Genomic DNA, 24309 nt, shown 5'->3' with positions numbered 1-24309 from the left:
TTCAGCGATCGGGTAATCGCTATGTAGACTTGGAAGTTTCCCTGATGTATTGTTGAGCAAACTGCCTAAAGCACATTTTAACATCCATTTTCTCAGTGTTTTCCATAACTCTGAAACTCATATGGCCCCTTTTTTCCTACCTTCTGGGAATACAAGCTTGGCAATATCATTTAGTTATTCTAATCAGGTAAGTTTTCTTGGCTCTTCATGTTAATCACATCAGACAAGATTACAGTGCAGCTTTTGCCTTGCAAAATGAAACAAAGAGTAACACTCTAGAACTGGAATTCATAACCCTTTCTTAAACCTTCTCTATTGTACTTTCCATCCAGTGCAAACAAACTGCCTCACCTAGATTTAGTGAGCTGCAACACACCCTTTCCCCAACTACTAAAGCAGGTAACCCAGAATTTAATTTAGCTAAATGAATTTTCAGTGCCCTTCAACACCGAGGCCAGGGAAGGTGGATTTTCTGCTAATTCAGTAAGTGTAAACTGTGAGTGTTCTGGGTTAAGAATTTGTTAGACAGATGTTAAATGTCTTATGATCAAAATTAAGAGTGAAATAATTATGTTGTTAGGTTCTGTCAAGCGGAACAGAGCTGCAGAAGCCTCAACACAACAAATACATCTTGTCCTAACTCCTTAAACAAGAATGGTTACAAAGTGGACAAGTCTTAAGAGCTAGAAAAGAGTACCTTAAGCCATAATATTGGTATTTTTTACAGGCAATAAAAGACATGAGAATATGAAACACGTAGAAGTGGATTAAACAGAAGGGTGATCTGTGCATGACAGGCAAGCAAGTGCCAATGGGTTTGTTGCCTAACAGTACTCCTGGTGTTCTAAACAAAGAAAAATCCTAAGAACAAACGTCACTGTTACTTTGAACCCAACCCAAACCTGAACAATTAAAAAAGCATGGACATGCAGGTCCATGCAGAGGAACATCCAAAAACATCACATAAAGCTGATGTGTGCATGTGCCTACAGCTTTTATGTGCGTACAGTTTTTACCTCACATTTCAAAACAAAGCCCAAGAGGTGAACATAACTTCTTTAACAGTTAATATCATTTGCTGGCAAAACAACACAAACGTTTAAGTGTACAGAATACATTACTGAAAATGAAAAAACCCAAGCAGTAAAGCATCTCCACTACTGTCTAACAAAACACAGTTTATCAGAGGATGCTCTGATGGATAACATCTGCAAATACAGTATCAGAATAGATACAAAAGTCACAGATAAAGATACAAGATATTGTCTACAGCAAATACTTGTTTTGTTTCATTTTTATTTTGCCTCCAAGAAGGGAACATAAATACTGCCCAAAGGCTGTGCTGTTGTTTGGAGTAAGTGCCCCTTTAGAAAAATAATCCAAACGTTGTCCGGTGTTTTTATACAGGCTTAGGTTTGACAGCCAAGAAGATCCGGCACCATTTTTCACTTTCTCATGTGGGAGACCAACCTGACCTCCTTCTATGACAAAGTGACCCACTTGGTGGATGAGAAAAAGTCTGTGGATGTTGTCTACCTGGACTTTAGTAAAACATTTGACACTGTCTCCCACAGCATTCTCCTGGAGTAGCTGGCAGCCCATGGCTTGGACTCTTTGCTGGGTAAAAACCTGTCTGGATGGCCAGGCCCAGAGAGTGGTAAAGAATGGTGACACATCCACTCACTAGTGGGATTCCCTGGGGCTCTAAACGGGCACCAGTTCTGTTTAATATCTTTACTAATAACCTGGATAAGGGGATTGAGTGCACTCTCAGTCAGTTCACCGAAGACACCAAGTTGGGCAGGAGTGTTGATCTGCTTGAGGGTAGGAAAACTCTGTAGTGGGATCTGGACAGGATGGATTGATGGATGGGTTGAGGACAACTCCATGAGTTTCAGTAAGATAAAGTGCTGGGTCCTGCACTTGGGTCAGGACAATCCCATGCAGAGCTACAGGCTGGGGGAAGAGTGGCTTGAGATCTGCTCAGCAGAAAGGGACTGGGGTGCTGGTTGACAGCTGGCTGGATATGAGCCGGCAGTGTGCCCAGGTGGCCAAGAAGGCCAATGCAATCCTGGCCTGCATCAGAAATTGTGTGGCCAGTAGGACCAGGGCAGCGATTGTCTCTCTGTACGTGGCACTGGTGAGGCTACATCTCGAATCCTGTGCTCAGTTTTGGGCCTTTCACTTCAAAAAGGACATTGAGGTGCTGGAGCATGTCCAGAGAAAGGCAATGGAGCTGGTGAAGGGTCTGGAGCACAAGTCTTAAGAGAAGCGGCTGAGGGAACTGGTGTTGTTTAGTCTGGAGAAAAGGAGGCTCAATGGGGATCTCTACAACTACCTAAGAGGAGGTTGTAGTGAGGTGGGGGTTGGTCTCTTTTGCCATGTCTCAAGTGAAAGACAAGAGGAAATGGCCTTAAGTTGCACCAGGGGAGTTTCAGATTAGATATTACGAAAAATGTTCTTCACCGAAAGAGTGGTTAGGTGTTGGAAGAAGTTGCCCAGGGCAACAGTGGAGTCACCATCTCTGAAGAGGTGTCTGGACGTGGCACTTGGGGATATGGCTTAGGGGTAACAAGGATAGTGCTGTGTTGGCACTTGGACTCAATGATTTTGAAGGTCTCTTCCAACCTTGATGATTCTGTAATTCTGTGCACAGAAGTTTAATAGTTCTTCTCTCATCCCTAGCTATTTAGCCACTGTTAGACAAGTTGTAGAGCACAGCAACTGCTTTAAAGATTAAAAATACTTTTTACTACAAGTACTTCTCACTTCATGGGAAGGCAAAAGGGGTTTTGCAGTTCAGATGAACCTGTCTTCAAGATGCTTGTCAGAAATCACAATGAAAAAGATTCTTTGGTCCCAATGATACCAAACATAACTAAATGTTTTCTGAAGGTTCTTTCAGAAATCTAATATTATTCTGTAATTATGTGCCTATAGAAGTACATAATTCCAACCAACGCAGTACTAGCAAGAGTGTAACAACAGCCTTGCTGCCCAGATTTTCTGCTCTGTTGTTAAAGTGATCATTTTCAATGGAAACATATCCTGCCTTAAAGTTCAAATGCAACTGTCCTACACTGCTTCATATGCACCATATGATACTGGAAATACTTAAACTTGTGCACCTAAAGTTTTCAGGAAAACTCAAGTTTCCCCACTCCCCTCACACTTTAATGTTCTGGACAGCTAGGAAGAGGTCTGGTCTTTTACTTAGCAGGCTTTTTATTCTTCCATCACCTTTCCATAGCCACTTCCCAATCACCTGTAGATCACCTAAATACTTCTTCCTGTATATTATCAATAACAAGGGTCAGTTTGCTTCATGAAAGCAAAGTTCTAACGTTTCTAGCCTTTAATCTGTGCATCTCAACTCCTTAGAGGAGCTCTACATGCAGAAGGGTCAGACAGCTTAGCTGTTTTGCACTTGGTGGCAGATTCCTGCACCTTCTCCTGTAGATCTCCATCTGAATGTAGGTAAATCTCCATTTCCTATCAGGAAGTTAGCAAGCATAAGCAAAGTGCTCTTTAAAGGACTAAATATAAAAACTGAGGTCTTGCACCTTTTGCAGGTCTGCAAACCTGCAAAAATTACATAATGCTCCTTCCCCTTCCCTAGAAAGCACATATTGTCCTCAAATAAAATAAAAGACCCCAGGCCAAAGGGAATTCTGAGCATATAGTTGAGGAAACTACATACAGAATCGATACTTTGCTAACTTTTTTCCATTTAGGTTTTCTCTCTCATATACTCATGCATCCCAATCAACTTTTCTATTTTAAAACAACTAAGTCTTTGAGATCAAACCCACAACACTAAAATACGCAAAGTTAGAAAAGCTGTGTTTTCCCTTCTCCTCAGCATATTTGCTCTTCTCCACCTTTTTCCTACTTATTGTTTCAATCCTTAGCAAAAGAGGGTAAAAAAAAGTTAAATGGACAATGGATAACTTCTTCTGTGTCGGACCATCCTACACTAAATAAAGAATTTAGAGAGATGCAAAGTTCTCATCCAAAGTCAAAGAAAGTTCACAACATATACAATAATGTCTGATCAGTTTATCATTTTTATGATGCCTAGCAACAAGACTGCAGAAGTATTTTACAGTTGCAGCAATTAATCTGAGATCCACACGTTACTATTCACAATACTGCAATGACAACTTCTAAGTCCTGGTTTCTGTTTTTCAAGTAAAGTTTCATCCAGCTCCTTGGGTATTTGGTAAAGCGAAAAACAGTTTTTAAATCTATCTTGTCATTAAATAACTCTAACAAAACCAGTCTTTTTCTTTGCCCCTCCCACCTGCCCCTTTTTTCACCTTTTTCTTCTGTTACGTGCTGTATGTACTGCTTAACATTCTCACACTTCAGCAGCAATGGGCAGCTAGGGTATTCTGGGTCTAGCACAACTTGATCAAGTGGCTGGAACTTTCCCTGCTGCTGAAAATACATCAAAGGGATTACAAAAGCATTATTATAATGTTAAGACACATATACAAGCTACACATATATAGAAATACATATGCATGCAATGGCCATAGTTTTAAAATAAAGGATTTAAAGAAGATCGTATTTTGAACTGTAACACATGATACATTCAGAAACTGATTACAAAGAGAGCTATAAATATTTATTTCAAACCAGTAAATACCTGCAAAATGCTGAACTCTTTAAATACTGCATTTAAAAGACCAAATTTAAAACAATATGGGGAGAAACTAATGCGAAGTACAGTGGGATTTTTTGGAAGATGACATAAGACACAGTAGTCAGTGTGTGCCAATAGTGTTTTAGACCAAAACCTGTTGGATTAAACCCAGTGTCATAACTTCCATCGAAATTTTGCTTTTTCTTCCATAAAGATAAATCTCGAAGGAGCAGGGCAGCTTCTGGAACACAGTATTAACCTTTCACCTCTGCAAAGTCAATTCCAGTTTGGCCAGAGTAGGGATATAAAGCGATTTTGGCACAACTTGAATAGCCCCACACATGACAGAACCATCAAACAAATTTAACCATTGCCAAACAATGTATAATCATTCAGCCTGGTTTGGCACAACTGGCAGCCTCCCCTTTGGAAAGATCCTTTAGCGCATCAGTACAAAGACTCTGTGTGCGTCTCATCCTTAGAGAGTGCATGGTCTCAGGAGCCAAGGCTGAAGTCATTATACTGCTCAGCATGAAAAAAAACCCACTTGGGTATATTGCTTTCATTATTAATTAATTCTTTTGCTAGACGGTCAGAGGCTTAAGAAAAGTAACCAACTATTGTCAAATCACAATAAAACGGAGAAAAAAAAATCCCAAACAAACACACAGAAAGCAAAACCAGAAAGTATTTAAGAGGTTTTTTCTCCTTAAAAAGGAAAAGGCACAATAACAGTGACAAAAAGAAGGTTATGAGACAGAAAAATAAAGCTGCAATAAACTCATTCCTGTAGATAACAAAAAAAGAAGGAACAACATTTCCATTTTATTTTGTGCCCCTTTTTCCACAGGCAGTTTATAAGAAATAAATCAGTAACTTTGCCTATGCCTTTTGATGTATTTCAGAAACTTAAGTGAGGTTTTGCCACACCCATGATAAATCAATGAAGCCATTTATTAATTGCCCAACTTCTGGATACTTGATCATCCCACTGCTGTTCTATGATACAGCATCTCTACACATACTGCTTCTAAAAAGGCAATGTTTCCTTCCAAGTTCAAACTTCAAAGAGAAACAGTCTTCCTTCCTCCTCCATAGCATCAAAATCCTTCTTTCTTTTTACCTTCTTTCCCAGAATGACCAATCTACTGATGCCTCAGAAAGGACGCTAGTTTGTTTTATTCTGATGACATCTCATCATTTGAAATTCAATAGTGCTGGGACAGGCTCTCACAAAGGACAATAGAGAGTTCTCCTTCTCTTAAAAAAGGAGCTGATTAGAGCTTGTCAAGATTTGCAAGCTGACTATTGGAACTAAATTTACTGACCAAAAAACTTGATGCAAAAAAATACTTCTAGTTATTAATATAACTCTGCTTTAAATGCAAATTAAATTTCCATTATTATGGAAGCCACTCTTCATAAAATTAACATAACTTCTGCAGAAATTAAGTCAGAAATTATGTTTTCTCTTGAGAATTCCAGTCAAAAAAATAAAGCAGGCTTACCTCCTTGTCTGCCTTTATGAGGTAGTAAAGTATCAAAAATAAGGGATCCATTGGTGTAACAAACAGCAGGCGCCCATCTAGGTGACAGACAAGTAAAAGTAAGTTTAGTACCAAGGGGTATAATATATTGACATTTTCAGGTTTTGGGATGTTTTCTATGAGTGTGAAGACAATTCTTTTTCAGTAAGTATCTCAATATTTCAATTAGATTCCCAGGAAAATTCAATTTGTAATTTTATATTAAGAATACAGAGAGAGATCAATTCTCAACCCTGACAAACCAAAGCGCAAGCTCCACTTCAGGTCTTCTGGCTTCATGTACTCTGAGTTTTGCCTTTTTCTGCACTGTATTAAAAACAGCAAAATTGAAACTGCCCTCTGTTGGCAGATTTGGGGGTAACAGAAACTTGGTTTGGGATACCAGACAGATTCAGTATACTCCACCTCAAACACTGGGCAAGATATCACTGTGCTGGCAGAAGAGACAGGCAGGACAATAAAGAATTTCAAGAGCTAGTAAAGTTAGAGTTGCCTCTTATCTGTAAGGGAAGAATCTGCATGCAGTCTCCTAATGGAACAAAATAAAGAGAACAGAATATACGGCTCAGTACGTTTCATTCAAAGTTACACACAAAGGAGGAACTCGGTCTCCCTCTGAAACAGACACCTCTGCCCATCTGGAGTTCATTGGAGGACAGTGGCTTAGTCAGGCTTTTTGTGTAATTGCAGATCACTGGAAACAATGGAACATCAAGGAAATTCACTAATGAGACTCAATAATTGATGACAATTTGACATTAATTAGCAAACCAAAAGTAAATAAATGTCATTTTTTTTGTTTTAAATCACACGATTAAGATAATTAAAGAAAAGGAAATCCTATTATGATGGCCCTAAAAATAACGAAAGATGGGGTGGGAAGAATGGGGTTTGGACAAAGCTGATCTCCAACCCAACATCTACAGTACTAACATGATGCGCTGTGTGAGGCAAAGGAAGCATTAGGACTACTTACAAACATGAAAGCTTTGATAATAAAACTGGAAGGGAAAAAAACCCATTAGCCACTTTCTCAAAGCTTCCATTTAAATGTTCTCCACTGAACCTCCAGAAAGAGCTATTTTTGTTTGTTCTAAAACATTCAAACTCACTAGAAGTGTACAAAGATCTACCCTTCTCTGTAGATAACAAGATGATTTGCTTTAACTGCAAACACACAGCTTTTTCATGTTACAGATTCAGATTGGTCAGGCAGGACCTGCCCCTCCTTAACCTGTGTTGGCTGGGTCTGATCCCCTGTCCTGACTGTTTCAGAGATGCAGCAGCTCTAACATTCAGGAACAATTTTTCCCCTCTTATCTTTAAAAGAAAACTGAGGCCATGATTCCTTGAAGCAACTCTTTCCCAAGGGCCAAAATAAAGTTTAGAAAAGGGAGAGGGAGAATACAATGTGGACCTAATTGGGAGCAGGGAGCAGACCCGGTCTGCTGGCTCACCTCCAAGATGGAGCAAGGAAAAGCTCACAGACATACTACTTGCATTGCTTTATGTGCCTGCAGAGGATGTTTAAAAGTTAGCACACACTTTGGGATATTACCATTAAAGAAGGCATATGTCTGGTGTGGTTGCTTTTATTTATTACTATAAAAGATCTTTTTTCTAATGAAAAGGAACAAAATAAATATACCTTAATCTCCTGAATTAATACTTACTGGTCTGCGGACATGTTGGCAGAGGAACACTACTACAATGACATCCTTACTGAAAAATGATTGTGAAAGTTGTAAGAAGTTGTTATGTAAGGTTCCTCCTCATTATCAGAGAGGCATGTAGGATCAGAGAATGTTCAGGATGGTATAGACAAGCTCACTTCAGACAAAACACTGAAATGGCAACCTCAGAAAGCAGGCCTATCCTGAGACCCGAGCCCCCACAGAGGAGACTACAGAGGTAATTAATAGAAAGCAAGACCATACATTCCAACGCTTGGACAAAGATCCCAGCCCTGGTTAAACCCATATGGCAAATGAGTCTATCAGAAGGTGGGGATATGATGCAGAATTTCTCAAACAACTTGGAAAAACACCTGTAAATTTACTAGAAGAGAGAGGGAAGGTCTATGTACAAACATCAGTTAAAGTTGGGGGAAGGATACATTATGCAACTCACCTTGTTGAACAGTCTGACCTATAAACCAGGAACGACATTCCTCATGAAAAGCTTTTACTTCAAACAGCTGCTGAGCACCACTATTGAATAAGTAAAGGGTTGCTTCCCCTGTTGAAAAGAAATCTGGTTTGTGTTTGTAAGCTTTCATAAAAATCAAAAGAATACCCAATATGTCTGAAGAATGTGCCTTATATACATAGAGACACACAAACATACACACATTCTACATAAATTCTCTACAAAGAAAGCTCAGACAAAAAATACTATTATATACAGATGTTCATTTACCAGCTCTATAAACGAAACTGAATTTGAATCAATAAATAAGATGTGTGAATAGTTCATCTTACAACACAAAGCCTTTGATCCAAACCCAAATCAAAATCACTCAAGAAATCACTTTTTTCTGTACTGAAGGGGGAAGGTAGAAAACAAGAAAAGTCCCTCTCCTTCCATCATGTTTGTCTTCAAAATATCAAACTCTGGGTTAGAGGAACAAAAGTAGGGGGTTTCGTACATCAAAATGAATTGTGATGACTCAGTATGGGTAGACATATCAAGTGAACAAGGAAGCTAGAAGAGGTTGCTTTGAAGTACCTATCAGAATCTTGATAGCCTGGAAAGGAAAAGGTAAGTTTTGTTTTAGGTCACCCCATAGGACAGATCTGCCGTTTCACATTAGTTTCGGGTTACAATGAAAAGGTGACAAATACACTTCAAAAAGGATTGGTATTTTCCTTATCTAAAATGGGAAATTGCCAGAACTGAAATGTGGGCCACGGAAACGTGGTCAGTGAGTCCATTGGCTGGACTGGTCCTGTCTTCTTTATCAATCCATCTTCAAGAAACAAAAGCAACTGCAACACGGCTGTCCTGCAAAGCTGCACTGACTTGCACATTATGGGCTGTCTGAGAAAAGTCTCAGTGTAAGCCCTCTAAGCTGACATCAGCACTGCAGACATCCCCAGGTGCAGAGGAAGGTCAGCTAAGATGGGCAAACACATCACTTCCCAAAAATTACTTATAATGCATTTTTCCCCCCTTTATCCAAAAGGCTGACCAAATGTTTAACCTCACTTAAGGATGTAATTTCAGTTCTCCGATAATTTTTCTTCTGTGGAGGGTAGGAGAGGAGCAAAGAGTAGATATAAGGGGGAGAAGAGGTTTCAGTCATCACCATGTGCACCCTCAACAAGGGTCTACACCACAGTTTAATCAACATCAGACATCAAACTACTCACAGAAGTGCTGACTGAACAACTTAAGACTCCTTCCAGTGAGCATGCTAGCCAAACCTAGTGGTGAACTATACAATCTTGGGAAAGGAACCCTTCTTATTGCCTAACTGCAGCTCCTTAATTTATGTCTTTATGTTAAAAGGATAGTCACCACACATTCCCAGCAGTATTGTTAGACAAGAACTCTATGCGATGGAGAGAAAACCCAGGCAGCTTTGCTCGCAACTTCACCAGCGCTGAAATGTAGCCTGAATCACAGTTTATAGTCTTTGAAAGGGATAGAAATTTTGTCTTTTTTACCTGCCTATATATAGGACCAAGCATACTTTTATTTAATAAAGCAGTTAGCATGAATTCTATAGTGTGCTGAGTCTTTCAGTGCATATTTATACAATATCTGGCATCAACAATTCATCTGTTAGACCCAAACATAAGGAAAATACATTAATATTATGTTCTCAGTCCTTCCATTTTCAGATCCTGTATTTATAACAGGCTACGTAACTGAAAGTTTATGCAGGTCTATAAATAAACCCCTGTGAATTCTAAAGGAACACACCCAGGCAATCATTGCACTTTAGGTTTTCCCCAGAAAACTCTTCCAAGATCTCTGATTCTACAACGTAAACAGATCTCTTCATACACAGAGGAAAACAAATTAACATCTACACTTTTAAAAACATTAACAAACTATAAAGCCAATATGATACAGCAGAAAATAATAACACACGTGGAAAATAAATGTGGCTTTATATTCCCACTGTAAATCTGAGCAACTGAAAAACAAGTAACATGATGAGTAAGTGACTTCATGTTCTGTATTATTATTTTCAATTATTTTCCTCTTTCAAGAACTAGTTACTACATTGTGACATTAAAATGTATCTGAAGACTTTAGTTACACATCTATATGCATGTAAATACATACTAATACAAGCACTGAATTAAAAAAAAAAAATTAAATCTACAGAAAACAAATGAGCTTAAGCAAAGATAAAAACCCAGCATGAAACATATTTTTCAAACAAAACACGTTAACCCTAACAAAGGTTTACTGTAAGTTTCTGTTGCAGTACCTCAAACTCCAAATATTAATTACTCACATAATAATAAAAAATCCTTGACAAAAAGAACAATCTGACCAGAACAAAGTAACTGTAGGGTGGTGGTGTCACTGTATCACCTGCATGTGCTGGTCTATCCAATGTATTTTGAATTCAAAGTGCCTCATCCTTGATTAAGGAGAAAAGAGACACCATGACGTGGACCAGGAAAAGAAAATTAGGTTTAAAAACAAACAGACTCAGAAAGCTTGGTAAGTATAACTGAATCACTTCTTCTAACTCTATTTATTTTACAGCATAAGATGAATGCTATCAAGCCTAAATTGGGATTAAAAAAAGTGCCCAGACTCAACACCCAACACTGTAAACTCCCCCAAACTAATGCACTTAAAAATAGAACTTAAAATACACATCTTTTTTGTGCTGCCAATATTCCTGGTGAATAAACAGTTCAACCAATTAAAATTATAAGAAATCCTAAATGTTTGCACAGCATTAACTATCTGGCATCACCAGCAGTATCTTTGGCACACAAGACTTGTACGATCATCATTATTTCAGCTTTGCAAAATATGAATCTTTCGGTGGTAGAGCAAATCAACCAGAATATTAACTGGCTCATGTCACAATTCCAGAACTTGCCTGTGCTTGGATTGCGCAGTTTTGTAAACACGGGTTCACTGTCAGGTGTCTTAGGGGGGTCAATAGCAGCCTCTGTGGGGGGAGAGAAAAAAGTTGTGAACTTGTAAATTGTGAAGTATTTCACATCTGCTTCTCCAAGACATTCAGAATTAATGGGACTGACAGTTGTTGGAAACTCACATCTGCCTAAAAGTTACATGCCTCAGCCCAAACTCATCCTACCTGATCAAGGCACCTAAATTATGATTCCAGACTTCCTGGCACTCTCTATCTGTCACAGGAAAGATATGCACCTGGGGATGATTTAGATTTTGAAAACCACTTCCCCCAAGAGAGCCTTCAGGCAAGAGAGCTCCTAAGTCTGACATCCCAGTTAAGTGAGATGAACTGATATGCTGCCCTGATTAGTCACAAAGACAAAGAGAATGCTTTGGTAAGTTAGGCCAAGCACAGTGTGGACATTAAAAAAGTGCAAAAGGTAAAATACTTATAGGAAGAAACAGTGATGCTTTAAAGCTTTCAGGAAGTCTGATTATGCAGGAATTGTCTGACCAGTTGATACTTCTGCAAAAAATAGGCACACTTGTTTACCTGTTACGTATAAACTTGAAAAATAAAGAGCGCATTTAATTCCCTGCATGGGCAAAAAGCTGAGACAATGTAACACCTCTGGCTTAAGCTTCTGACAGTTGTTCCCTTTTCGGTGTCTGAGCAAAAAGAAGACACAAAGCAGAACCCTGAAAGTATAATTTCTCTGTGAAACTGAAAAAAAAGGAAACGGCTACCACAAGGATGTTGATTCAAGTACGAAAAAACATCTATAAGGATCTCCAGTTAATTATATTCTATCCAAGTTCTCTTTGTATGGAAATGCTAACTTATATTTATGAAAGCAACTTCCCACATCTCATGAAGAGCACCATGACAGCACCATCTTTCTTAGCTTGAACACTGCCAGTTCTGTCTCAATTTCTTTCATACAAGCATTCATCAGAGCACGGAAAATTACTAAAACATTTTACATATGTAATCAGTATCCAGACCCCAGAGAATGGACTGACAGGGATCAGACTGAGGTTTGCGTTACGGTGCTGCTGGGGAAAGTGGAGAGGAGCAGTAGAGGCAGGCTGAATGGCTGTTCAAAGGAAGAGAAGTGCCACACTGTCCTTCCCCTTTCAGTAACATCCAGCAGCTTCGTGGAGACGGAGCTAGTATAGTTATGTTCTATGGCAAACAGAGAAGTAGGAACAGTACAACCAAAAGTAGCTATCCTCCGCTCTGGCTGAAAGCCCCAACACACCTGAAAAGGGCAAGTGCACTTCTCACAGGCTGTTCACTGGTGCCTCAGTGGCAAAAAAAGCCCCAAATAACTCTCATCCTTCACACCCACTCCTGGTTATTCAGTTGTGTCAGTTATTCAGAAGTTGCCCAGATAAAGGCATAAGCAGGACACAAAAAGTAACTGCATTTAGTGATAAAGTGTTGGAGGATAATAGTTCTCAGAATGGTTCAGAGAATTTATAGTCATTTTCTTCACCTAAATTTTTAACTATGTCTTCATGTGGCTTGAAAAAGTGCTTCAAAAAGTTTCAATATAAGTTGAGGGATTTTAATGGAAAAAGTCCGTATTTGCTAACCAGACTTGCTTCATATGCTGATACATAAACACACGGTTGTCAAGCTACATTTGCCCTGGCAAAGGCGAACTTCAAACTTCTAGAGCTGTGTATATTTCAATTCTTGACCACAGTTTAACATTAGTGTATTTCTTGTTACTTTTTAAAACACTGAAGTGATTAATGATAGTGAAAGAAACACACTGCATGTGTTTACTTTGATGTGTTTCACATGAACATGTTAAAATATACACACTAAATGTGAGTTTCAAAATTTAAAACAAAAAGCAAAACAAAAAACCCCCAAAGGAACTTTTAGCGCTCACTTGCTCTGCTTTCTTCATGCAGATTTATGAACACTGGGAATGAGTCCAGCTGAGCCCTAAGCTGCATCTTGTATAATGTGAACAATTAAGTCGACAATCCTTCCTCATTTGCTGTTTTTTATGAAGCTCACATCTTTATTATGTTGAGATGTTCTCTTCCTAACCTTCTAGTACCACACTGAATTTATCTATCTCTGCTAAGCCTGGGAGACACCTGTAGGTATGGATCACTTAGTGTAACAAACCCAAGGGATACACTGTCCCTTCTCTTCCTCATCAATCCTCTGCCTTTGCAATCCAGATAGCCCCTCATCATCCAGGCCTGCCCCATGCTATCCCAGGCTCAGCACCCTCTGCTCTGCCCCCTTGGATACATGGCCTGGCCCTGCAGCTGCCTGGACTCAATCAGAAGCTCTTCACCACGTGAAGAGCAGCACAGCTCTGCCATTTGGTTCTTTGGTCCTCCCCAAGCTCCAAGAGGTTTACCACTGCCCAGAGGACAGCAGGGAACAAACCCTAATGAACAGTCCGAGTTTCAGGCTTCAGTCCCAGTATCTCATGCTGATGGGATCAGAGTATATGTCACATTCTCCACACAGCTGCCACAGAACATGGTATACCTGAAGGGACATGCACATAGGAAGAAGGGAAGGACTAGTCAAAGGCAAAAGGGGTTTCTGTGAGTTTCTGTAACCTTCAGTTTCCTCAAAATGTAGCCAATATACCACTCCATTTCCAGGGGCATCTGAAGTATATTTTTCTTCTAGATTGGCTTTACCATATGTCAAGTTGGCAGACTAAAAAAAGAGGCAACTAGGAGAATGCCTGCTTGGGAAACTGGATGCAATATTAACATGGCCTTAAGGGCAAAGAAGGCCCTATTTATCTGAATTTAAACACTTCATGACTAGGAAAATGCTGAGCAAACTATTCTTGACATTAGGTGTCTAAACCTAACTTGTGTGTGTTCTGGCCTTTAGCCCGGAAAGGTAACTGGACTTCTTTAATGCCATTATATTTATCAGTCCTTGTATTTCAGCAAGAATCTCTTATATCTAATAAATATAGACTTCTTAAAAAGGAGTACTGTAGCCATTTTCTAGCAAAACTAAGAGTTAAACTAGATTTTTTTTTTTTTTTCGGTTTTAAGGCTCATGTCCAGACAAGAAATAATCTTACAGAAAATAAGCAGACAAAAGGGACATTACAGGAAGAGTTTTTTGCTAAATCCTAAAGGAAAACATTAGGTAATTGCCACTATGCTTATGACAACAGTTCCCATAGCTCAGCCCTGAGAAACATGTTCATCTCCAAGAATAACCAGGGAGAAAGGTAAGACCTTTCCAACTGAAGAGTAAACTCTTTACCAACAGTCCTGCCACTTAGAGCTGCAAGTGACACACAGTCAGTACAGGTCAGTTTAGTAATATGTGCCAGTACAGCACACTTTTCTTCTAGGACAACATACAGTACAAGGATATAAAGCACTGATAAGGAGGGGTTCCATTAATCCTGTCTCAATGAGGCATCTCAATCAGCAAACCACTCTTTAAATTGCCTGTGAAGACACATGACAGACACTTCCAGGAGGCAGCTGAACCCACCTAAAGCCTAATGCTACCTATACAATCCCCTGCAAGTGTATGCCTCTGATGCCTCTGTATCCGTGGATCTTATAGGCCCCTCCAGCAATGCAGCATGAATCCAGTTCCACTACAGCTATACCAGAGGAGGGAGTTCTGAGGTAAGCACAGTGCAGGACAATAAATTCCAACACTGGGCCAGTAAGTATGTCTACTTTGCTCAAGTTACAGTCTACTGTTCACTCACAATGAACCAGATCATACGAAGCCCATCTAAAAATGTGATGTACCTATCAGTTTGGAGTCTACAGATAGATCATCAGAGTCCTGAAGCTGAGCTAAAGAGACTGCAGAAGCTTAAACAAAGCTTTCCATTAGAGAAAAGGAGAAAAGCCTATTGTATTTCATGGAGGTCAGACATACAACCAAGCAAATTCTATAAAATATATAAACAGAACAAAGTGAAAATGAACCAGCTGTCAAAGGATTTCTGGCAATAATTTCTTCCACAATGAAGAGATATGAGGCACTAATGAATCTGGCCATTAAAACAAAAAAATTGTTAGCTGGTACAGCAACATGACTAAATTGAAAAACAACATAAACCTCCCACTAATGGCTATGAAACTGCTACAGACGATGCAAAGTCTATTCAGCCTTAAAAAAAAAATAGAAGAATACTATATATAACAAACTAATATCAAGTTATTTGGAATTCCCATGCAAAAAGCTGCCAGCCAAGCAAGCAAAAAGGCTGTAAATATCTGTCAATTGCGTAAGAGGAAAAAACCCTCTGAGAGCACAAGTTTCCCAACCACCACCACCCTGCAAAAAACCAGGATTATTTAAGTCTGGAAATATAAAGTTAAGATTTCATTTAAAAACAGATATTAAACCATACGTCACCTACACAAGTCTTTTCCATTCCCTTCTTAACTTCTAACTATGCATGAAAGGTGTGTCAGATGGAGACGTTATGATGGAGCCCATTAAACGGACATTTTATGGAAGACTTTAAACTATGTAGCCTAAGGGTACAGATAGGTTAGAGCTAATAAACATTTTATTTGTGCTCTTTTCAGAATCTCAACCCTGAAGTAAGTGGCTTTAATTCAGTGCCCATGTGCTTTGTCATGCAGCATGCTCTGAAAAAAACCTGGTGAAAATTAATTAATAAGTCCAGTATTTTGTATCACTCAAGTTTTTTACAATTTTTGCAAGTTACAAGGTAGATAACTACAGGCATAATAAATGAATTCAGGTATGCACAGATTGAGGATACAGTTGCACAAAGGGCTTCAAATGACCAAAGATCACAGATCATTGGAAAGTACACTCCTGAGGTCCCCAACTCTGCTCCCTTCTTGTGCACCTCTGCTGCTTCTTTCTCTGCTGCTTCTTTCCACCAAAACTGGTAATATTGTGGCCCCACAGCAAGTCAGCTCGATTCACTGATCCAGCTTTGAAGTAACCAGTCACAGTGAGGAAGTAATAATTTTTAGCCAGATCAGTTAGCTATTCTCATTCACCATACATGATCACCGGAAAAAGGGACAGAACCCATGGCGAGAGCAGATGGCACAGAACATAACCTACTTCATTTACGACACTTGGTGTGTTTCGCCAGTGTCTGCTAATTAGAAAACGAGACTGTATGTGACAGAGGTGAGAAAGCAGATGAGCCTCAAAGACTACATTGTTGCTTCCTCGGCTCACAATACTACCAAGGGACTACTTAACAGCACACAGCTCGGAGTTCACCTCTGTTCCACCTCTCCAAACAGCCTATTTTGCAGGTGCTTACACAGTGGGCATGGCTTTGCACTTGAACACAAATGATTTTTGAAAATATCTTCTTAGTTGTTACTCAGTTATGTAAACTTGATGTTATCTCACCACCTTACTCCTTTCCTGACCATACATAGTAGTAGCTTCAGTAAGGGGACTTTTGCCATGCTTATTGTAAAAGATAGAATGGTTATCAGCTAGGTAATTTATTACTAGGTGCCCTAAGGAAATAATGTTTAATGTGACCTAATTTGCACCCCTTGAAGTCCTTCTGGCTCTCACTTTACTTGAAAATTCTACAGTAAAACACAATGATATCTAAAAATGGCACTGCTTTCTATCTTGAGCACAACTTCACTCAGAAATGCTACTAGACAGTCTGAATATCTTTTGCTCCAGGACATAGCCATGCAATACAATTAAACTTTAAGACTTATGCCTGAGAGCATCTTTTGGCTTCCCCTTATGCTGGCACAGTTCACTTCATAGGCCAAAAAAAAAGATTTTCATGGACTCACTGACAGCAATGGACAGTATTAATTCATCCATTACTGAAGTTTAGATGCTTGGCAGAGCATGCAGATTTTCAGCTGAATAAAGTAGAGGTCAATCTTGAGAAGTTCAAAAACTGGTTATCACTTGAAAGGATAAAAACTACAGACTTCCCTTCTCTGTATTTATAGGGTCAACACTGGTGCAGCTGTATGACTGGCTGAATCAGCCCTATTCTCATGTGCAGAGAGGCCTAAGTTGGCATAAGATGGTCTCTTCCAAGCCAGATGGAAGAAAGCAGAAGTAGGAGATGGTGTTACACATTAAAACATCTCTTTTCAGTTATTTTATTTGCTGTGCTTCCTTCTGGCTCCCTAGCTTGCCAGTTATATCTGCTTTATTCACAGCTGAGCTCAGTAGGCCTTTTAGGAGATGACATGTAAGAAACAGTGCAAATTACCTGCAGGCAAAGGCTTTGTTCGGGAGATGCAAATGCCAATTTAGGGGGAGGTTAAGTAAAATATGCCCGCAGAGTGCTAACTTCTAAAATAAGCATACCCACATTCACTTTATGAGAAAGGTATATAAACATGTGTGCATATTTCATATAATTTTTCTGATGTTTTTACTCAGCTGTTTAAAAAATGGTACATATTCACATTTTGTAATCATTATTTCCGAGTTCATTACCTAAATTATTCTGAAAGTATTAATGTTCAACTACCTAAAAGCCCCACAGAGTGATTTATTTTGTTACAGATATATTGAATTGTTTTTTAAACACTAAATAAAAGCATGTATCAAAGTGTAAGGTGCAAGAATGGAAAGAAAGTTAATGCGAAACCTGTCCACTTCTGCTTTTAAAGCAAACTACTTTCACACATTAAGTATTCCACAGCTTCTTTTGCTATGACATCTTCTCTCACTATGACCCAAAATTTTCAAGTCAAATTCTTCCTCTGTTATTGCACGGAGACAAAAGTTCCTTAGTCTCAACTGAAAGGACGGAGGATTAATTTAATGTGTGCTGATGCCCTATGGTTTGGCATCACAGTCCCGTTTATTTCTGCCTCCATTTGACTTTTGGCATATATGAGATTTGTTCAAAAAATTTGCCAAGTCTAATGTGAAACTGCTCCTTTTATTTTTGAATAAGTAATTCCTAAAAATAATAGGACTGTTAAATTTCCCTCCTCCCTTGCAACCCTTCCAGTTCTATTCATATGGTAGTTCCCATAAAACAATAAAAAAGCTAATCAATTTACTCTTTAAGAACACAGCAGACTGAAAAAATGTGGTCAGCTAAACCTGTCTAGTTCAGAATGCTAAAAGCTGAAAATAATTTTCAGCATGCAGCTAACCCTACTTATTTTCCTAATACAAACACAGAACAAAATAAATAAGGCAGTCTTAACTTTAGGTGCAGAGTGGAACACCAGACTTAGAACACTCCCTTCAATTCCTGACCTATTTGCTAAAACCAGTGAAGGATATAAATAGTAGCAGTTCTGACATAACATCTATCCATGAGGAAGCGTACTGAAAAAGAGACTGTCCTTCACACCAATCTGTTAAGCAGGTCAGATGTCGCACACGGTGACTTTACTACAGTATTTGAGGGTTTTCCAAAGCCCTACCCTTAGATTTAGACTGCCCTACAATCAGATGGGGTCTCAGCATTATTTCTCAGTCTAGAAAATAATTTCTAGTTTTTATGATTTTCAGAGAAAACATTAAAAATGGTAGTTCCATGGACTCACCTCAAAAGGCAAGTAGAAATTTCCTCTATAATGGCCAGTCTTCGCGAGCGAAGATCCGGGGAAGGTCTCTACACCTTCCAGCCTGCGCATTGGATTTTTTAGGTGAGACACAGTGTGCGCGGAACTGAGCCCACCCTTTAATCCTAAGGTTCATCTGCCAGGGCCAAGCGAGCTTGGACGGTGGCAGTGAGGTCCTTAGGACGTAGATGGATTGCCTTTTTAAGGGTTAATGAGCTCCATCTGGCCCGGGGAGTGGCCCTGACCGGGAATCGAACCCCACAACCCTCATTGATTCTGGCAGTAGGATCTTTTTAAAAAAGTAGATGGATACTCAGTAAATACAGACAGAATCTGCTCTACTAAAGCACATCTGAGCAACTTTCTATATGTGAGATGGCCAGGTTTTAATCCCCAAGAGCTATTTCTCTTCCCTCGTACCTGTTCAGTAGCTAGACCAACAACAGAAAGCCTGTACAGGAATTTTTACATTCCCAAGGGTATAGGTGGGTTTGGATACATGGGTAATATAATAGCCCTGATCATCCAACCACCACTAGATATCCAGAAAAGCACAGTCTGAAAACTCGGCCATCCAGCAAAGAAGTCCATGTGAGCCCTTCAGGACTTGTTAGCACTTTGGTGTCTCTGTACCATGATTCCTCCAGAACTCCAGATGCAGGAGGTCTTCTTAACCATTGACATCAACTACTCCGCACAAAGCAAGTTCAGATCTGGATTTCCAGCCAAGCTAATAAAATCTCCTGGAATGTGGAGCACAGAAACACCCAAGCGGGTCTACACAGAGCCAGCTTGGTCTACCAGGACTTATTAGTTCAGACACTGCCTGAAAGCAGCTGCACTGAAAAGCTGATTCTGGAAATAGCAGAGATGTGTTAACATGGCACAGCACTTGAACTAATAAACTGTTAGTTCTGAGCTGAGTCTGCCCCAGGCTAAATCTGGTGCCTGTAAATCCACTCCGTAGTTAATCTGCAACTGGAGAAACTGGCCAAAGAGTTTACTCTATTTCAAGCCTAACATGCACAGCTCTACCCCTACCAACATGCCCAAGTTTCTGTCCTCATCACCTCCCTCCATATAACCAATCCCCGTATCTATCCTCTTCCTGTTTGTTCATCATTTACTGTCTTGATTATTCTCATCCGTTTCTCAACCTTCCTTTAAATGTCCATGATAAGGATGCACAATGTATATCAGTGGCTTCCAGCCTTTCTGGAGTGATTAACATGGTTACCACCTTCTTCTCATCCTACCTTCTCAACCAGACCAATATTTACTAACACGTCTCCCCTGACTTCTGGCTTCCTTCTTTGTCCTGCCTTTCGTGGTTCAATCCCTAGCAAAGCAACTTTTATGCTTATAAAAGCAAAAGAAAAATATGATCGTATTGGCATATCAAATTGTCCTGTCTCTATGGAAAAAAAAGTATCAGCAGAAACACCACCACAAGAGGTCTCACCAGGCCAAGGGCTGGCTTCTACTTCTAAAGGTAAAATTTGCTATCTCACCTAGAAGTTGCTTGCCAGTCAGCCCAGATATGATCTGAGGCTCTCCTTTTCACTTCCTACTTCTCTTGTGTGATCCTCTCATACCAAACAGCCTGAGTGTCTTGGTGTGGCAAAGAGTTGGTGAGGGCAAAGACTTGTCATTATTAGCCTGCTGATAAGAACAGTGAACAAGGAAAGAATGAAGTTAGGCAAAGACTGATTGAAATGGAGCACAGGGAGACTGGCCTGCTGATGGAACATCAGCTCTGTCTTTTAGCTCAGTCAGCTCTGCTTCCCCTCCCCACCTTCACCCACCCCTACAATCCATGCAAAGCAACTGTTGACCACGTGGTTTTGTAGCTCTGTCCTACCATGTGCAGGCATGAGATGGACACTAATGATCAAAGTTTTACAGTACTGGAAATACGACAGTTAATCACCTGCTATAGAAAGTGACAGTCTGACTCTCTAGAACAGTTCAAGAGGGCTGACATAACACACATCAATGGTAAAACAACCATCCATGGCTAGGCTTCGCGAACGAAGATTTGAAGGTAAAACAACCACTCTGACTGCATTTATTCCTCTAGCCAGAATCATGACTAACAAAGAATATGGGCAGTTTCTACCTGACAGAGGAGATTCCTTGCTTCTGTTTCCAGAATACCAAAGTTCAATATAAAAATTACAAAATCAGAAGCAAAACTGAAATTTATCTCCTCAGTCATCATATATGCTCTGAACAGCACAGCAGCAATTTACTGTCTATGCAATATGTGTGCAGATGTGTATTGAAACAAGGAAATTAGTAATAGTTTTATAACTTTCAATCTAAAGCAGAAAAGCATAGTCTGCTCACTTTCTATGGCAATTAGGAAATTAAATCTTCCTGTTTTTTAGCTGCCGTGTTCCAGATACCAATCCTACGCTGTCAGTTGCTGAAGTCTAAATAAGAAAGTCTTTCCTTGTCTTACATGTGCTTTTCACAGCTAAATGTTTCTACATGTCACACAAACATTAAAACCACGGTCAGATGGATTCTCAGAACAACACAATAACTAAGAAATCAGAGCAACAAATGCACTGTCATTCAGAACTCCAGCTATATCTTTGCCTTGTTATAGGAAGCTGTTGTTGAACCTCTAAAAGTCTGAATGATTGACAAATACTGATACTTAAGAAAGCAAGTTTCAGTTCCGGTTGTTTCACTTCCATACTTCTTACAGATCTCAACCTTTTTTAGACTATGGTATCTAGTCTCTTTGTAGAACTAGTCACCATGTTCAACCATACAGGAACCTTTAAGATGTCACAATGAAAGCAGGATGAACGGCATATATCCGAGCAGAGATGTTATTAGGTTGTGTAGGGTGGTATTCATTATCAACCTGACACACTGCTCTAGGAGACAGACTACACAGGTGACTAACGCAAACTAACTTAAGCACTTGAAATCTGGATCTTAGAAAGTATCTTTATTTCAAGAAAAGTTTTGGAGCTTCTTACACAGAATGAAATCACACCTTGTTCCTTCCTTCCACTCTGCATAGGATAATGGCTGCAGATACAAGAACAGGCTATTTACAAGCAGAAGGTACTAGTGGACTTAGTAACAAACTGCATTAAGCTCACATCCAGAAACAGATCCTGGACTTATTTAAACCAGGTTTTATTATATATGTTATGTAGCATAAAGCCATGTAGGTATTATGAAGATTGTCATACAAATTGAATTTTACAATCAAAGAAAAGGCATTTTCATTATAAATCCAACTGCATCCATCTTCTTTCCTAAAAGTAATCAGGTCCTCCTACTACATATTCTGCTAAATGACCAAATGAAAAATTTCTGAGATACACTCAACAAAGCAGTTAAGACATGCAAAACTTTGAAAAGTGATACATTAACTTTAAAAACCTCTTTTCTGAAAATGTTAAAACCAAAATAAAATCATCAAATATTTGGTTTCAGCAGTCCTATCCATATGACTGGCAACTCTCATCAACTGTGGAGTTCTGAATTTATCAGCCACAGACTTTTTTAAAAATCACTATGTGCTTTGAGGTTCAACTAAGGCTTAATAAACTTTCTTACAGGTCTGGAGTACTATATAAATTTTGTCAGAGCTGTGCTGGCATAATTAGTAATACAAACTGTCTGGTTTCATGAAAGTTACAAGCTCTGGCTCCAATCCTGCAAACACTTACTGAAGAATTTAACTCACTGCACAGAACTGACTACTCATGCATAAGCTAAGCATATTTGTAAATATTTGCACAGTACGGACATCTGTTGGCATAGCCAGTCATCTGATACAAGATTCAGCTTTAAACCCTAGTCTGCATAGAGTCAATATTAAAAAAAGGAATTCCTCACTTTATAAATCCCTTTCTTAGGCATCAAGCATGTCAGATACCAAAGGGTGGAGCTGAAAAGCTAAAACCAGAGGAAGAAAGGAATCAGTAAAATCATGGCAATTGGTTCTGTTTCTCATTTAACAAGAGAAGACTGGTTTCGTATGGATGCATGTCTCAAGACTTGAGCTCCTGCCTTATTTTCAGCCTTTGCTGAACTAAGCTTTTGCTAAACACTTCCTTCAGTGGTGCCATTGATAGCATTTCTCACACGATCACAGGAAAAGCTTGTAAAATTACTCCAAAGAGCTCCTCCTTTTTATCATGTTTGGTTATTGACACTTGTCAGTTTTGGGTGGCCTAAGAAATAGCCACAGTACAAAGCTGGGCCACAAATAATTGTGGAAGTTGCATTTCCTCAGAAAACCAAACGAAGAAAGGTAATTATTATCTCCTTCCTCCTAGTGTCTTGGAGTTTGAGCATATCCTGTTTCACTCATCTTCTTTAATAGCAAAACACTTTTCTCATCTGTGAGTTTAAAACCCGATATTAGGCAGAAATACATGTAAAGGAGCAAAGGCATCCTCCCATTTATTCAGCGCTGCGTGGGAGAGACAAAACCTAGTGTTTAAGGCCTTGCGTGTATTACACCTGTGGAGCTGCCCCGTGGAGCTCTGTTTCTTCAGCCTAGAGAGCAAGAGCTGAGATCTCACTCTAGCTTAGCATGTAAGTTTCTTTTACAGCTGTGGCTTAGGGCACTAAACCATCTCCTTCAAAAGATGGAGGAATGTACTAAGGGGATGGAGGTAAGGTGGGCCGGCAGCTCCAGGGAGGGGACAGCGAGGCCCCCACCAGGGACCTAAGAGCTCCCTCCTCAAACTCTGTTCCCAGGGCTCACACACAACGCCGTTTGGAATGCAGGAGCGACCGGGCCTTCGGAAAAACCTAATGGCACACGCAAATTAAACAAGGTCCCCGGGGAGGAGAGGGCGGGTGCTCTGCCGGGCCCGGTGTCAAAGCCGTGTGAAGCCACACCCGGGCCGGGGCTGGCCGCCCGCAGCAGCCCGCAGACCTGCCGCAGCCCTCGGCCGAGGGCACCCGCCTCCTGCCCGAGCGACGGCACCGCCCGGGCGGCGGTCGAGAGGCTGGCGCTGCGGCAGAGCCTGCCCCACCTCGGAGCGAAGCCGCTGGGTTACCTGGTGCAATGAGCACCCACTGCCCGGGGTGCTCCGCGCCCTGCATGCTCCGTGCGCCCCGCGCTCCCGCCGCTCCCGCCGGAACATGGCGGGAGAGGAGGGGCGGGCTGGGGCGGGGCGGGCGGCAGCACCGCACTGGGATGGCCGGGGCTGCGCTGCCGCTTCGCCGCTTCCCCTTCCCCCGGCACACGCAGGGAATTGGTACGAGCCACTGCGGGCGGGACCACGGGCCGTAAAGCCGGTTCTGTGCCCCGCCCCGCCAGTGGGGCTGACGGGCGGGGGAGGGAGAGGGAGACGGGCGGGTGTGACGTCCCACCCTGAAGGGCAAGGGAGGAGCCGGGATTCTGTAAATGGCTGTGGTCGAAAGGAGTGGGCGAGGTCGGAGAGTCCGCAATCAGTCAGAAAGTTTTATTAG

The 24309-nt window shown here is 40.4% G+C and overlaps 1 protein-coding gene across 3 annotated transcripts in view; it reads right to left on the bottom strand.

The window, feature by feature from the left end:
- Positions 1 to 23988, bottom strand: part of RNASEH2B (ribonuclease H2 subunit B) — a 43920-nt gene extending 19932 nt beyond the window's left edge. For 2 of the 3 annotated variants that reach the window (XM_050333439.1, XM_050333437.1), the window contains exons 1-5: positions 23895 to 23988; positions 11270 to 11341; positions 8326 to 8433; positions 6157 to 6233; positions 4320 to 4440 (exon numbers count right to left, since the gene is read on the bottom strand). In XM_050333439.1, coding sequence (XP_050189396.1) covers positions 4320 to 4440; positions 6157 to 6233; positions 8326 to 8433; positions 11270 to 11341; positions 23895 to 23940 — 424 coding nt within the window. In that variant the 5' untranslated portion in view covers positions 23941 to 23988. The remainder of the gene's footprint in view (positions 1 to 4319; positions 4441 to 6156; positions 6234 to 8325; positions 8434 to 11269; positions 11342 to 23894) is intronic. The other variant, XM_050333438.1, reaches the window with a different exon arrangement.
- Positions 23989 to 24309: the final 321 nt, after the last annotated feature.

Source organism: Myiozetetes cayanensis, unplaced genomic scaffold (genome assembly GCF_022539395.1).
Source record: "Myiozetetes cayanensis isolate MyiCay16 unplaced genomic scaffold, myiCay2020 scf5-8, whole genome shotgun sequence".
NCBI lineage: Eukaryota > Metazoa > Chordata > Aves > Passeriformes > Tyrannidae > Myiozetetes > Myiozetetes cayanensis.
Note: the sequence above shows the minus strand (reverse complement) of the source record. Positions and strands in the feature narration are given on the sequence as shown.